Source organism: Ammospiza caudacuta, chromosome 30, assembly GCF_027887145.1.
Source record: "Ammospiza caudacuta isolate bAmmCau1 chromosome 30, bAmmCau1.pri, whole genome shotgun sequence".
Lineage (NCBI taxonomy): Eukaryota > Metazoa > Chordata > Aves > Passeriformes > Passerellidae > Ammospiza > Ammospiza caudacuta.
The window spans coordinates 3122002-3138104 of record NC_080622.1 but is presented as its reverse complement, the minus strand read 5'-3'; the positions used below and the strand labels follow the sequence as shown (position 1 = coordinate 3138104).

At 63.7% G+C, this 16103-nt stretch overlaps 2 protein-coding genes across 2 annotated transcripts; both read right to left on the bottom strand.

Moving 5' to 3' along the window:
• Positions 1–3786: 3786 nt before the first annotated feature.
• On the bottom strand, positions 3787–6259 carry SLC50A1 (solute carrier family 50 member 1). The gene is made up of 6 exons (XM_058821789.1): positions 6158–6259; positions 5484–5561; positions 5270–5393; positions 5038–5196; positions 4853–4972; positions 3787–4081 (listed from the first exon to the last, which is right to left on the bottom strand). The coding sequence occupies exons 1-6, from the start codon at positions 6220–6222 to the stop codon at positions 3980–3982; spliced, it is 648 nt and encodes a 215-aa protein (XP_058677772.1). The 5' UTR covers positions 6223–6259; the 3' UTR covers positions 3787–3979.
• Positions 6260–7872: 1613 nt separating this feature from the next.
• Positions 7873–10991, bottom strand: EFNA1 (ephrin A1). The gene is made up of 5 exons (XM_058821791.1): positions 10880–10991; positions 9387–9682; positions 9235–9300; positions 8930–8980; positions 7873–8628 (listed from the first exon to the last, which is right to left on the bottom strand). Exons 1-5 carry the CDS (start codon positions 10978–10980, stop codon positions 8510–8512), a joined length of 633 nt encoding a protein of 210 aa, XP_058677774.1. The 5' UTR covers positions 10981–10991; the 3' UTR covers positions 7873–8509.
• Positions 10992–16103: the final 5112 nt, after the last annotated feature.

Sequence of the window (16103 nt, the reverse complement as noted above, 5' to 3'; positions counted from 1 at the left end):
GGGGAATCACTCAGCTCTCACCAGTGGGGGTTTGGGGGTTCTGTGAAGGGAAGGGTCTCCATGAGTGTCCACTGAGAGCCTTGGGTGCTTCTGGAAGCCACCCAGAGGAGTCACTTGGCTCTCCCGGGGGAATCACTCAAATCTCGAGGTGTGCAGGGAGGGTTTGGGGGTTCTGTGAAGGGCACAGTCTCCATGCATGTCCCCACTGTCCCTCGCTGAGCTCTCTGGATTTTGGCTCTGAAGTGGGATCCAGACACATTCCTGGCTCAGATGTGGTTCACCCCTGCAGGTGGGAGCTGGAGGAGCCTCGTCCTGTCCCCTGGATGAGCAAGGAGGAGAGGGACTGGTAGGGTGGGGTGAGCCACACAGCCTTTAAATTGTCCCCCAAGAGCTCCCCTAACTCCCCTGCCCATCCACAGCACCACACTGAGCATCACTGGGGAGAGGGAGGCTGGGGGGCTCTGTCTGGGGACCCCCATTCCTGCTCTCTGACCCCGTGTGCATGAACCTGCTGCCCTGGCAGCCACCAGCTCCTCCAGCCAAAGGACTCTGGGATTTTAATTAGCAGCTGTGAATGCTCTGCAGAAAGGAGCAGTTGGGAGGACTCGGGTTAATTAGCAGGAGCGGCTAATTAGCCGTTTCCTGAGCAGCAGAGGCTGGTGGGAGCAGAGTGGGGAGCTCTGAGCCCTCGCTGGCACACGGGTGGTTGGTTGGAGGGGTGACATTGCCCTGGATTTGGCCACGTGGAGCCTTGCTGGGGTCAGGACCACAGCAGTGCTCTGGGGGGCTACTGACAGCCTTGTGTGGGCTACTCAGGGTCACCAGGGGCTGCTCACAACCAGCCAAGGGCCCCTCATGATCATTCAAAGGGGCTGCATCTATCCAGTGGCTACTTGTGATCACGCAGGGGCTACTTGTGACTGTGCAGGCTGCTCATGGCAATCCAGCTGCATCCAAGGGCTCCTTGTGGCCATCAGGGGCTACTGACAGCCATCCTGGGGCTCCTTGTGCCCATCCTGGGGCTACACATGGCCATCAGGGGCTACTGACAGCCAGCCAGGAGCTCCTTGTGGTCATCCTTGGGCTCTTTGTGGCCATCCTGGAGCTACTTACAGCCATCAGGGCTACTGACAGACTACTCAGGACTGTCAGGGGCTCCTTGTGGCCATCCTGGGGCTCCTTGTGGCCATCCAGGGCTACTTACAGCCATCAGGGGCTACACATGGCCATAAGGGGCTACTGACAGTCAGCCAGGGGGCTCCTTGTGGCCATCCAAGGGCTACTTACAGCCATCAGGGGCTACTGACAAACTACTCAGGACTGTCAGGGGCTCCTTGTGGCCATCCAAGGGCTACTTACAGCCATGCTGGGGCTACTGACAGCCAGCCAGGGGCTCCTTGTGGTCTTCCAGGGACTACTTGTGGCCATCAGAGGCTACTGACAGCAGGCCAGGGGGATCTTTTTGGCCATCTAGGGGCTACTTAGAGCCATCAGGGGCTACTCACAGCCAGCTAGGGGGCTCCTTATGGCCATCAGGAGCTACTGACAGCCAGCCAGGAGCTCCTTGTGGCCATCCTGGGACTACTTGTGGCCATCAGGGGCTACTGACAGCCAGCCAGGAGCTCCTTGTGGCCATCCTGGGACTACTTGTGGCCATCAGGGGCTACTGACAGCCAGCCAGGAGCTCCTTGTGGCCATCCTGGGACTACTTGTGGCCATCAGGGGCTACTGACAGCCAGCCAGGGGCTCCTTGTGGCCATCCAGGGGCTATTGACAGGCTACTCAGGACTGTCAGGGGCTCCTTGTGGTCGTCCAGGTGCTACTCACAGCCATCTCTGAGCTACCCGTGACCCTGTGCAGGCTACTCACGGCAATCCAGAGCCTCTACTCATGGCCTTCAAGGAGCTACTTATGGTCATGCAGGGGCTACTCAGGGCGATCCAGAGCCTCTAGTCATGGCCACGAGGAGCTCCTCCCAGCCCGTGTGGCAGCAGCTCCTCCCTGCACGGAGGCATCCGGGAGCTGGCACCAGGGGCCACGTCAGAGCCGCTCCCGGCACGGGGCAGCCGGAGCGACCGGTTGGCAGCCAAGGTGTGGCACTGGAGAAAGCTGCCCTTTCCCCAGGCTGTGGGGTCAAGCTGGGAGCCCTTTCCCGAGGCTGTGGGGGCCAAGCTGGGAGCCCTTTCCCGAGTTTGGGGGTTCTTCCCTGCTGGGCCAAGTCCCCAGAGCAGGTATGGGGAGCCCTGGTTCCACAGGGCAAGACAGAGCATGCCAGGAGCTCGTCCTCCTTCCCTTGGCACCATGCTCAGCTCTGTCCCTTTATATGGATTTTTGCAGGCTGTGTGTGAGGCGTGCACAAGCAGCAGAAGCACAGCACAGCTCCTGCCAGCATCCTTCATCCTAAGGCTGGAGTGTGGGATGAGGCTCCTCAGTCCTGGAGGGTCCTGCATGGGGTGGGGGTCTCTTTGTGCTCTGTGATTTGGCCCCTCCACTGAAACACCAGCCCGATATCTTCATTCCACATCTCTGTTAATTGGTTAATTGACAGAGCATCGATGCTTGATCCAGGCCTGCTCGATCCACGGGGGTTTAGCAAGGATTCCCATCGATTCCCAGTTGCTGTCATGGTGGCTGCTTGTGTCAGTGGTATCAATTCCACACTTTTACCCCCACACTGTGGTGGAAGGCTCCTGTACCTTGGGGGGCTCAGAGCAGCACTGGCTTCCCCTGGGGTCCCCTCGTGGGGGAATGTGGGATGAGCTCCTCGGTCCTGGGGGCTCCTGCATGGGGTGGGGGTCTCTTTCTGTAAGGCTCCAGTGTCTGCTGTGTGATTTGGCCCCTTCACTGAAGCACCAGCCTGCTATCTTCATTCCAGATCTCTGTTAATTGATTAATTGACAGAGCATCGATGCTTGATCCAGGCCAGCTCGGGTCCACAGGGGTTTAGCAAGGATTCCTGTTGCTCTCTGTGACCAGAGAGCTGCTGCCACAGTTTCCTGGTTCCTGCCATGGTGGCTGCTTGTCACTTCCACAGACTTTGACCCCCACACTGTGATGGAAGGCTCCTGTAGCTCAGGAGGACAGAGGAGGCCCCTGGCAGCACTGGCTTTCCTGGGGTCCCCTCGTGGGGGAATGTGGGATGAGCTCCTCGGTCCTGGGGGCTCCTGCATGGGGTGGGGGTCTCCTTCTGCAAGGCTCCAGTGTCTGCAATGTGATTTGGCCCCTCCACTGAAGCACCAGCCTGCTATCTTCATTCCAGATCTCTGTTAATTGGTTAATTGACAGAGCATCAGCATCGATGCTTGATCCACAGGGGTTTAGCAAGGATTCTCATCAATTCCTGTTGCTCTCTGTGACCAGAGAGCTGCTGCCACAGTTTCCTAGTTGCTATTTGTCACTTCCACAGACTTTCACCCCCACACTGTGATGGGTGCCTCCCTCAGGGTGCTCAGAGCAGCATCCCTGGGGCCCCCTTATGGTCCCAACACAAGGGCTGATGCCTACTGAGGGTTTGCCAGAGCCCAGGGTGTGTCAGAATGAGCCCCCCTCCCCCCAAAAAGCAGCCCCTGTATGGCCATCAGCAGCCCCCCTGGTTGGAGCTCCCAAAGCAGCTGTAGGGCCAAGAGCTGCACCATCCTCTGCAGCAGGTACAAGAAGCAGGCACTGGGAAGTCTCTGATTTATTAAAAGGCACTTGAATCCATACAAAAGTGACACTTGGACCCCTGGAAGCCACTCAAAAGCCCTGCCCCTCGAAATCCTGCTGCCAGGCAGGGCCATAGGCATGGAAAACTGTCCTCCCACCCTGGGGTTTGAGGGGCTTGTGGTGCCCCAAAGGTTTCTCTGAGAGCTCCAGGGCCTTTGCTGAAGGATGCAGGGCTGGAGGCAGGACGTCCTTGCTGGTGTCCCACTAGGAGTGGCCAAGGGGACAGCGCTGGGGCCAGCCCAGGGCAGAGTTGGGGTGCTCCTGAGGGCACCTCTCAGGCAGGCAGGGGGCTGTAGGGCTTGTCCTGCTCTGGTCGGTACCGCTGGAAGAGCCAGAACCGCACGAGGCTGGTGACGATCCCTGGCACGTTGGGGACCTGCAGGAGGACATGGGGGGACAGTGGGTGTACCCCTCCCCCCTGTGGTGCTGGGGGAGGTTTACTGGCCCCATCCCAGCTAATTAATTAAAATCAATGGATATCATGCTTGGCTGGGTGACACAGGCAGTGCTGAATGGGGCCAGTGCCAAGCCAAGTGCTCAGCTGAGCCATGAGAGGGGAATGGGGTGGGGTGGGATGGGATAGGAAGGAGTGGGAAGGGGTGGGATGGGAATGGGGTGGTAATGGGGATGGGATGGGATCCATGGGGTGGGATGGCAGTGGGGGTGGGGATGGGGAAGGATAGGATAGGCTGGGATGGGATGGAGTGGAATGGGATGGCAGTAGGATGGGGATGGGAAAGGGATGGCAATGGGGTGGGGATGGGGAAGAACAGGTTAGACTGGGATAGGATAGGATAGGATAGGATAGGATAGGATAGGATAGGATAGGATAGGATAGGATAGGATAGGATAGGATGGGATGGGATGGGATGGGATGAGATGGGATGGGATGAGATGGGATGGGGATGAAGGTGGAGAAGGATAGGATAGGGTGGGATAGGATGGAGTGGGGTGAGATGGTGCAGGAGAGGGACAGAACAAAATGGGATGGGATGGACAAGAGTGGAATGAAGCAGATGAAGCAGGCCAGGGTGGGATAGGATGGGGATGGGACTGTGTGGGATGCAGTGGAGTAGGATAGTTTGGGATACAATGACATGGGATAGGATGGGATGGCACCCCTCAGCATCCCACCAGCCCAACCCACTGTGATGTAGGGATCGTGGAGCTGCAGGCCATAGAGTGTCCAGCTGCTGGAGGCCACGAGGGTGGTGACAGTCAGGGGAAAGGACAGGCACCGCGTCGACTTGCTCCGGATAACCTTGGCCTGCAGGAGCAAACGTCAGGCAGGGCCCGGGCTGGCAAGCCCCAGCTCTGCCAAGCCCCACACACCAGGTCAGCCAGTGGTGAGAGGTACATGCTGATGGTGAAGACGCTGCAGAAGAGCCCCAGGTGTGCCAGGCGTGTCCCTGCGTCAACCAGGATGGTGAAGTAGCCACAGCCGGTCACCACCACAGCCAGGAGCAGCAGGACTTGAAGCAGCACGGGGCGCTGGGAGGGACAGCAGGGGGATGTCAGGGTGAGGGTCCCTCATCCTCCCCATCACCCCAGGCCCCTGTCCCACCTTGGCAGGGCTGTAGTAGAGATACACCAGGATGTAGAGGGTCTGCAGAGCTGCCCCGATGGCGTTGACGGTGATCACTGTGCTGTCCCCCTTCAGGCAGCCATAGCCCAGCCAGCTCAAGTTGCTGCAGGGATGGGGCACAGGCACTGAGGGATCCCCCCTGCCCCTCAAATCCGTATGACCCCCCCCTCCCCAGGACCCAACCCTGCTGTACTTGGCATCGGTGGTGAGGAAGGGCAGGAACTGGATGTTCTCCACACTTTTGGTCGCCAACATCTGGCGCAGGTCAGACCTGGGGAGGGCGGAGGGCAGCGTCCTCCTGGGTGCCTGGCAGTGCTGGGGTGGGGGGGTTCCAGTCTCTGCAGCCAGCAGGCACTGCACCCCCCCACTTCTCCCTCTGCAGCCCCAAAACTCAGCACCACCCCCAATCCCTCTGCACCAGTCATCCATGGCCCACTGCACCCCCAAACTGGGCCTGATGCCCTCCCCACTGCACCCCTATGGCCCCCACTGCACCCCTAAACTGGCCCCCATTACACCCCCCTACTGCCCTCCCCACTGCACCCCAAAACCAGTCCTGCGGTCCTCATTGCACCCTCATTCCCAATGGCCCCACTGTACCCCAAAACCAGCCCTGCTGTCTTTATTGCACCCTCATCCCCCATGGGCCTCTCTGCACCCACAAATCCCCCTCCCCAAGGCCCACACTGCACCCCAAAACCAGCCCTGGGGTCCTCACTGCACCCTCATCCCCAATGCCCCCACTGCACCCCAAAACCAGCCTGGGCCCCCCCCCCCGCACCCCCGGCCCTCAGCGAGCCCCGAGCCGGCCCCGGTGCGTTCCCCACCGCCCCCGCCCGCCCGAGGCCGCCGCCGCCGATCGCTCACAGGCCGGTGGCGAACATGGCGAGCGTGGCGGCCAGGCAGAGGCCGGCGAGCACCGACAGCACCATGCCGGAGCCCGGGGAGCGCGGCGGGGCCGGTGCTGCCCGGAGCGGGGCCGGTGCTGCCCGCGGCCGAGCGGAGCGGGGAGGAGCAGGACGCACTACCGGGGAGGGGCGGCGGGGATCCGGCTGCGAGCGGGGGGAGCAGCAGCGGCTGCACCGGCGTGACCGCCCCGCGGGCACCGTGAGGGCACCGGGGCTGGTATGGAGGGCGAGGAGCACCCCCACGGTGTCGTGTGTTCAGGTTTGGGGTCCCTGGGCATCTCCAGGGTGAACGCCGCGGTGCAGGTTGCACAGCCCGGGGGTGTCACAGCCCTGTGAGCCCAGCTGCCCACCCCCGCCTCCTGCAGGAGTCACAAATCCCTGTGACAGCGATTCCCCAGGATCCTGCATCCCTGGGATCCACAATTCCCCAGGATCCACATTTCCCTGTGACCCCACTGTCCCACGGTGCCCCTACACATCCTGGGAGTCACACATCCCTGTGACAGTTCTCCCCTGGATCCTGCATCCCTGGGATCCACATTTCCCTGTGACCCCACTGTCCCACGGTGCCCCTACACATCCTGGGAGTCACACATCCCTGTGACAGTTCTCCCCAGGATCCTGCATCCCTGGGATCCACACTTCCCCGTGACCCCACACATCCTGGGGGTCACACATCCCTGTGACAGTTCTCCCCAGGATCCTGCATCCCTGGGATCCACACTTCCCTGTGACCCCAGAGTGCCCCTGCACATCCTGAGGGTCATACATCCCTGTGACAATTCCCCTGGATCCTGCATCCCTGGGATCCACACTTCCCTGTGACCCCACACATCCTGGGGGGTCACACATCCCTGTGACAATTCTCCCTGGGATCCACAATTCCCCAGGATCCACATTTCCCTGTGACCCCACTGTCCCAGGGTGTCCCCACACATCCTGGGCATCACTGGGACAATTCCCATGGGACAATGTCCCCTGGGACAATTCCTGCATCCCTGGGATCCACATTTCCCTGTGACCCCACTGTCCCAGGGTTCCCCCCACACATCCTGGGGGTCACTCATCCCTGTGTCCCCTCTCCATGACTCTCCATCTCTAGGGTCCCCCACATTTGGGTGTCATGCATTTGGGTGCCCCCAAATCTCACCTCTCCAGGACCCTTGCTCTCTGCAGTTCCCAATTCCAGGGCCCCCAAATCCCTGTGATCCCAGCTCTCTGCAGTTCCCAATTCCAGGGCCCCCAAATCTCTGTGATCCCAGCTCCCTGCACCCACACTGTCTCACCCTCAGGGACCCCCAAATCCCTGGTGTCACCCCGTGGGGGTCCCTGGGGTGCAGCCAGGCTTTGTCCCCCTGCCCAGCCCCCTCCTCACCAGCAGTGGGATTTATCCCATCCCCTGGGGTCTGTCACATTCCAATGGGGTTTGTCCCGGGACAAATCCCTGCCCCCCACCTGGAATCGCACTGCAGTGCAGGGGGAGGGGTCCCTACCCTCAGGGGAGGCCTTTGTGTCACCAGATAAAGCCGGGGACAGTGCCAGCCACTGTGGCACTTGGCCACTTAACAGCCCCGTGCAAACACCAGCCAATTAATTAATTAACCAGCCCAACCCCCCACAGGGGGCCAGGAGAGCCTTGGCCCAGCAGGGTGGGGGAGGTCTCGGGAGCTCGGCGTGGTTTTGGTTATTTATTCCCGACAATGGTATAAAAAATCCCGCGTTAGAAAGCTGTACAAAGGGGGTGCTGTACAAAGGGGGTTCTGGGGGGCCCCTCCGGCACCCAGCGGAGGGGAGGGATGGCGAAGGGCCAGGGGATGAAGGAAGGGGTAGGGGTGCAGCACAGGGAGGAGCGGGGCGTTTCTCATCACCCCTCTCCCCTGGCTGCAGGGCATCTCCAGCCTGTCTGTGCTCCCTGGCCACTGACACTGGGGTCACCTGGCCACCCCCACGTCCCCGCCTGCAGGACACATTCCAGTTCCAGCCCACCACAGGGGAAAGCCCCTAGGGTGGTGGGCGAGCTCAGCTGCGGGGCAGGGGTGCCAGCCCCCTGCCCCTCTCCAGTCCGGGGCACCTCAGCCCCTCCAGCTCCAGGCTCCCGCTCGGCCTCTGGCTGCCAGGAGCATCCTGGAAGGGCCAGGGAAGCCTGAAGGCTCCAGCTGCTCCGATGGCTTTGGGGCCTCCAGCCCCATAATACTGACAAATCCTTGCCTTGCCCAGATGTGCGCAGGGCAGGGCACCCGGGGCAGATGTGCGGGGACCACGGGGGTCCCCAATGGCCACAGCCTCGGTGGGTCCGGGCACGAGGGGCACCTCAGAGCCCCTGCGGCACCAGGAGGGGCAGGAGGAGGCTGATGAAGGTGAAGGGGCGGCTGCTGCTGCGCATGGCCGAGTTCTGCCCCACGCTCCTCAGCACGTGTGCAGCTGCATCGTCTGTGGGGGGAAAACAGAGGAGCCATCAGCAACCAGCAGCCCCAAAAGACAAACTGTACCCCAAAAGGCAAGCTGTACCCCAAACCAGCAGCACATCACCCCTGCAGAGGGTTGCCACCAGCCTTGCTGTGGCACTCAGCTAGTTCCAGAAGCCCCCAGGAGGGGCAGATGAACCCCAGTTACCCCAGCAAACCCCTGGGTGGCTGTGTTCAGGCCAGTGCCCCCCCAGGCTCAGCCTGGTGCCCCCAAGAACACCCTGCCACCCCAGAAGGGAGCCCCAAGCCCTCAGCCCCCAACACACCTGCCTGGATCCTCCCCTTCTGCGTCGAGGCTGGTGCAGGCGGTGCCGGAGCTGCAGGGCAAACAGGGGGTCAAGGAGGGAAAGGCAGCACCCCAACCTCCCCAAAATCCCAAAATCTCGCTTCTCTGTGGGCTGTCCCCCCCCTCCCTGCCCCCACCAACACCTTCCTGGCCAAGCTGCGCGTGCCCACACCCCGGGCTGGCCAGGGGCCACGGCCAGGCCGTGACTCAGCGCAGCCAAGGCCACGCTGGGAAGGAGGGGACGCGTGGGGGGGCCCCGAGGGGGTGCTGATGCGTGATACTCACTGCCTTTGCCTGTCACCGTCACCTTCAGCTTCAGGCAGGCTTCGCCGTGGTGGTGGATGGGTTTGGCTGTGAAGGGAGAGGCGGGTCAGGAAGGGATGGGGGGAGCCCGATGGGGAATCCCTGGAGCCCCCCCGCAGCCCCCCAGCACTCACAGATGTAATAGTAGCTGTGTCCCTCCCTGAACTCCTTGCCCAGCGTGAAGGGAGTGAAGCGCTGGAACTTCTCAGAGAACTTCTCGGGGCCGTGCAGGGCGCTGGGCTTGTCGCACTCCCAGCGGATCTGCTCCTTGGAGCGGGGCTTGCAGGCCTGGTACTCCTCCAGCTCCACCAGGTAGAGCGTGTAGCGCTCCATGGCCCGCGGGTCCACGCTGCCCTCCTCGTAGTGAGGGCAGATAATGTCCAGGTAATCATTGAGACGAACCTCCACCGTGTAGTCACTCCACAGAAACCTGCGGCGGGAGGGGCGGCACGGGGGTCAGGGCTGGGGTAGGGGCTTTACTGCACCCCCAAATCCCCCACACCCATGGAGGGACAGCACCCTGGCCACGGCAGCGCTGCCTGGGGGCACCTTTGGGTCCTCCCTTCCCTGCGCCGAGCCTTGCAGCGCCTGGAATAGCTTCCAAAGGGCAGCGCCCCCTTCACTCTCCCCTCGGGCTCGGCTCCCCGGCGGCGAGAGGTGAGCGCACCCCAATTCCCAGCGCTCGCCAAGGGCCGGGAGCAGGGAGGGACCCGCTGGGACGCGCAGCCTGCCCGCACCCTGCCCGGCCCGGCGCTGCCGGAGCAGGAGGCGTCGCGGCTCTCGCCGTGGGGCAGCCAGCGAGGCTCCAGCTGCGCCCCACACCCCAGCCCGGGGGGGGCACGCCGGGGTCCGCACCTCGCCGGCTGTGGTGGCCCCGAGAGGGCACAGCCACCCAAAAAATTGTGGGGGGGGCACAGAGGATACAGCCCTACAATCTAGGGGGGTCCTACACCCCTGGGGGGCACGGCCTGGGCAGGGGGGAGAAGCCCCATAACCTGGGGAGGGGAGTGACTCAGGCCAGAGAAGGAGGGGAAGCCCCACATCTCCCCACGGGTGCCTGAATGTGGGGAACCCCCACAGCCTGGGGCTCTGGAGAGCGAGGGGGGCTCCCCGAAAGCCAAGGGGGCACTCCTAGAACCTGAGAGCGCTCATGCCCTGGGGGAGCACCTCCACAACCAGGGGGAGTCACGGCTGCGGCCGGGGGGGGGGGGGGGGGGGGGCACCCCTAGAACCTGTAGGGCCGGAGCTTGAGCTGGGGTCACCCCGCAGCCCCGGTGAGCGGAGGGGGGGCCCCGATCCAGGTCTAACCCCCCCGCACATCCTGCGCCGTGTTTGTCAACACGGTCCCCGGGGCCGGCGCCGGGGCTGGCGCCGCGCCCCCCCCGCGGGAAGGAAGCGGCCCCTTCGCACGGCCCTGGGAACGGAAAGGCCCCCCCGGGCACACCTGGAGCGGCCCCGCCGCCCCCCGCACCGGCCCCGCCGCCTCGTCCCGCACAAAGGCCGCCGGTGGAGCGGAGCGGCGCCGCCCGCGCCCTCGGGGCGGCCGGTACCGGGCTCGGTGCGCGTTTGCTGTGTTGGGGGTTGGGGGGGGGGGGGGAGGTCCCGGTGGGAAGCGGGGGTCACTCACCGGGGGTTGGAGCTGTTCCAGAACACCGTGTGCCGCTCGGCCGCCGCTGCCCAGCACAGCCCCAGCCCCAGCAGGGCCAGGGGCACCCCCGGCTGCCCCATCGCTCCGCGGGTGCTGCGCTCCACGGGCGGCCCCGCGCCCGCCCCCGCTCTTATGTACGGCCCCGCCGCCGCCCCGCCTCCGCCGACACCGCCCCGCTCTCGATCAACAACACACGGGACGAGGCGGGGGGGGGACACACACACGACACACCCCCCGCCGGTATCGATCAGGGGGAGAGAAACCATTAAAACATCCCCACACCGAGAGCAGCACCGGCGGGGGGACACACGCACTCCCGGACACCGGGACCGGCAGCGGGCAGGGGGATGCAAAGCCTCCCTACCGAGACCGGCGCTAACCGGGACACAAACACGCCCCCCCAGCACCAGGACCGGGCCGGGGGACGCAAATCCCCGCCCTCCCCATCGCGAAGGGGACACAGTGCCCTGATAGTGACCAGCGCCCTCCCCATACACAACAGCGCGCTCCAGGTCCACCCCACCTCCACACACCCCCCATCCCCCACACGGGACTGGCACGGAGCAGGGCCACCCCCCTAAAGGTGACCCACACAAGCATGGAGCAGGGTCACCCCCCAAAAAGTGACCCACACCGGGCAGGGGCTCCACACACACACACAGGGGGCTGTGGGTGCAGAAATGGGGGTGTGGGTGCAGAAATGGGGGTGTGGGTGCAGGATGGGGCTGTGGGTGCAGGATGGGGGACTGTGGGTGCAGGATGGGGGACTGTGGGTGCAGGATGGGGGACTGTGGGTGCAGAAATGGAGGTGTGGGTGCAGACATGGGGCTGTGGGTGCAGAAATGGGGCTGTGGGTGCAGGATGGGGCTGTGGGTGCAGGATGGGGGGCTGTGGGTGCAGGATGAGCCTGTGGATGCAGGACAGGGGGCGGTGGGTGTAGGATGGAGGGCTGTGGGTGCAGGATATGGAGCTGTGGGTGCAGGATGGGGCTGTGGGTGCAGGACAGGGGGCTGTGGGTGCAGGATGGGGGACTGTGGGTGCAGGATGGGGGACTGTGGGTGTAAGCATGGGGCTGTGGGTGCAGAAATGGGGCTGTGGGTTCAGGATAGGGGGCGGTGGGTGCAGGATGGGGCTGTGGGTGCAGGATATGGAGCTGTGGGTGCAGGATGAGCCTATGGGTGCAGGACAGGGGGCTGTGGGTGCAGGATGGGGGACTGTGGGTGCAGGATGGGGCTGTGGGTGCAAGATGGGGGACTGTGGGTGCAGAAATGGAGGTGTGGGTGCAGGATGGGTCTGTGGGTGCAGAAATGGGGGTGTGGGTGCAGGATGGGGCTGTGGGTGCAGGATGGGGGACTGTGGGTGCAGAAATGGGGTGTGGGTGCAGGATGGGGGACTGTGGGTGCAGGATGGGGCTGTGGGTGCAGGATGGGGGACTGTGGGTGCAGACATGAGGCCGGGGCTGCAGGATGGGGGCTGTGGGTGTAGGATGGGGTTCTTTAGGTGCAGCACAGGGGTCTGTAGGTGCAGAGTTGGGGTCTATAGATGCAGGACAGGGGTCTCTAGGTGCACGATGGGGGTCTGTAGGTGCAGCACAGGGGTCTGTAGGTGCAGGATGGGGTTCTGTAGGTGCAGGACAGGAGTCTGCAGGTACACAATGGGGGTCTGTACATGCAGCACAGGGGTCTGTAGGTGCAGGATGGGGGTCTGTATGTCCAAGACAGGGGTCTGCAGGTGCAGCACAGGGGTCTGTAGGTACACGATGGGGGTCTATAGGTGCAGAATCGGGGCCTGCAGGTGAAGCACAGGGGTCTGTTGGTACACAATGGGGGTCTGTATGTGCAGAGCTGGGGTCTATAGGTGCAGGATGGAGGTCTGTAGGTACACAGTGGGGGTCTATAGGTGCGGCACAGGGGTCTGTAGGCACAGAACGAGGGTCTGTAGGTGCAGCACCGGGGTCTGTAGGTGCAGGAGGGGGGTCTGTATGTACAAGGCAAGGGTCTGTAGGTGCAGAGCCAGGCTCTGTAGGTGCAGGACAGGAGTCTGTAGGTACACAGTGGGGGTCTGTACATGCAGCACAGGGGTCTATAGGTGCAGCACAGGGGTCTGTAGGCGCAGAGCTGGGGTCTGTATGTGCAGAATTGGGGTCTATGGGTGCAGGATGGGGTCTGTAGGTGCAGAGCCAGGCTCTGTAGGTGTAGCACAGGAGTCTGTAGGTACACAATGGGGGTCTGTACATGCAGCACAGGGGTCTATAGGTGCAGGATGGAGGTCTGTAGGTGCACAGTTGGGGTCTGTATATGCAGAGCTGGGGTCTATAGGTGCAGCACAGGGGTCTGTAGGTGCAGGATGGGGGTCTGTATGTACAAGGCAAGGGTCTGTAGGTGCAGAGCCAGGCTGTGTAGGTGCAGCACAGGGGTCTGTAGGCGCAGAGCTGGGGTCTGTATGTGCAGAATTGGGGTCTATGGGTGCAGGATGGGGTCTGTAGGTGCACAGCTGGGGTCTATAGGTGCAGCACAGGGGTCTGTAGGCGCAGAGCCGGGGTGGGCACCGCGGGCACGCTGCCACAGGCTGGCAGGAGCGCGGTGCCGTGCCGTCGGCTCCCATTTGCTCTGACACGGATCCATCCGTGTCGCGGCCGGCGCGCGACGCTCCGCCGCGTGTTGTGAAGCGATAACTCAGCCGCATTTGCAAAACAACTTTCCTCTTGTTTATTCCATAATGATCCATTGATTGTGGGTAATGTTGCGTGCCCTGTGCCGCAGCGGGCGCGCCGCGCTCCCCTGGCACGCGCGGGGGGCTCCGGCAGGCGCCGGCACGGCAACCTGAGAGCGCCCGTGCCTCCAAATCCTCCTGGCCAGGCTGTAGGGCTGGGTGCCCCATATCCCCCCTACACCCCAGCCTGTCTCTCCCCACCCCCTCGCTCCCAGGGAGGCTGCTTTGCTCTCATCCTCCCTGCTTGTGGCCAGGCCTGACATCATCCGTAATGACAGTGCCAGGCCTCTGCTCCCGGGACGCCGGCGCTGCCGTGGCTTGCACAGGGGAGCACTCCTGGGAACACGGCTGGGAGCCCACGTGCAGGCCACGGGGATGGGTGCAGCACCAATCCCGTGGTCGTGGCATCACCCTGGTACTGCCCCTTCCACGTCAGGGACAGACTGTGCCTGGGGAAACCAAGGCAGGGAGCACCGACAGAGGAGGGCTGGGCAGCCCCTGGTGGTTGAGCCTTGTGCTGGGCCTGCCAGGGTATAATGAGCCTCCTGGGGCACCATGCTGGATCCATTCGGTGGCACTGGGATGTGGCACCCAACCATGCTGGCCAAGGGGCTCCCCTGTCCCATCTGCCACAGCCCCAGCCCTGGAGCGGGGCCACCAGATCACAGGGAAGGGGTTGGGACTGAGGCCACGTGGACGCAGCAAGACCCAGTGTCACCACCAGAGCACTGGTGGAGGAGCAGGAGTGGAAAGACAAGCCCATGTCCCCTGCTGGGGACAGTCTGAGACAAAAACTGGGGCTAGAGGTGCCCCATTAGCTCCATTGGGACCCAACAGTAGGGCACAGGGTGGGTGCCCACCTGCAGCAGCACTGGGGGTGCCAGCAGTAGTGTGCACATGGTGCACACGGTCACGGCCACGCACCTGGGAGCAGGTGACAATGAGCTGGGATGGGTGCCCGTGATGGAGGGACAAAGGTGAAGCCGTTTCAGGCTGTAAACATCGCTGCTGCTCCATGTGGGGCAGGTACGGTCGGCCAGAGGCCGCCAAACTCGTGACAGTGTTTGTGGTTTCTTGGCTGGGGACACCGAGGAGTGCCCCGGCCCCTGGCTGGGCTGACGTCACCCTGCCAGGCTGGGGGAGGAAGAGGAGCCGTCCAGTTTGTGGCCGGGAGCGAAGGCCGCGGTGACGCAGTGCCAGCTGCGTGCAGCCTGGCAGGTAGGCATGGCAGCTAGGCATGGCCTGGTGCCAGCCTGGAGGGGGCAGAGGCACAGCCCCAGGGCTGTCCAGCCGTGCCAGGACCTGGTGCCTTCGGCCACAGAGCCCTGACTGGGCAGGGGAGCTGCCCCGAGGTGAGGCAGAGCCTGGTGCCACACGTGGCACACATCCCCCTGTGCCTGGATCTGCTGCCCAGGCTGTGAAAGCCCAAAGTACCCAAGGGGCACCCAAACATCAGCACTGGGGTCCCAACAATGGCCCCCCCACTTAACTTGGGGCAGCTGGGCTTGGGAATCCCCTCTGCCAGCACCCCAGAAGACTCCTGGTGGGTCTGGGCTGTCCCCCTGTGCTCATCCCTAGGGCATGGGGCACACCTGAGCCAGGTGCCCACAGAGCCATGGGTGATGCCATGCATGCCCAAGAAGTGGTGCCAGGGTCAAGGCAAGTGGCAGGAGGGATCTGTGCCAGGGCAGTGACTCCAGCTCTCACACCCCCGCAGGGCACTGGCCACCCAAGCTGTGCCAGTCTCGCTGTGCCACGTGCCACCAGCATGGCACCACACTGGCACGGGTGCTTTGGCCAGCCCTGGCAATCAGCACCTGGCCGGACACGGCCCTTGGCAGCGGCATCGATGCTGCCTCACCCACCCCGTGCCCACCCTGTCCTGGGTGGGTAACGATGCCACGCTGGTGGCACCTGGGGACCTCGGGATGGGATCCGTAGCAGGGAGCTCAGCCCCATCCGGGCCAGGCCTGCCGGAGCGCGGCGGGGACGTGGCGAACCCGGCGCCTCTGGGAGAGCTCCCGGGACCCGTCTGACGGGTTCGGCCGCTCTTCCCGCACCCGGACAAGCCCGGGCCGGCGGGACACCCAGCCACAGCCACCGCCCAGCAGCGCCTGCTGGGTGGGGGAGAGTGGCTGCGCTCTCTCTGGAGCTGGGAGGACTCCCCTTCCCCAGGAATCCAAAGGGGAGTGGGGCCCTCGCAGCCCCCCATCCCTGCGGGGAGAGTTGCTGCCCCTTTCTGGGGGCATTGAACGCACAAAACCCTGCAGAGCGCAGGGTGAGGAGCCCACGCGTGCCCCACTGTGTCTGTGGGGGTCTGGGCACCCCATCAACACCCCCTTTACATGCGATCCCACCCCAGGCACAATCCAGCTCCCACATCCCCTTGGCTGGAGGTGCTGGGGGGGAGCTGAGGGCGCCCCCCCAGCCCGCAGGAGCCGCCAGTTTGTGCCAGATCCCCCCGGAACAGGCAGGAGCCGGCATGCCCGGC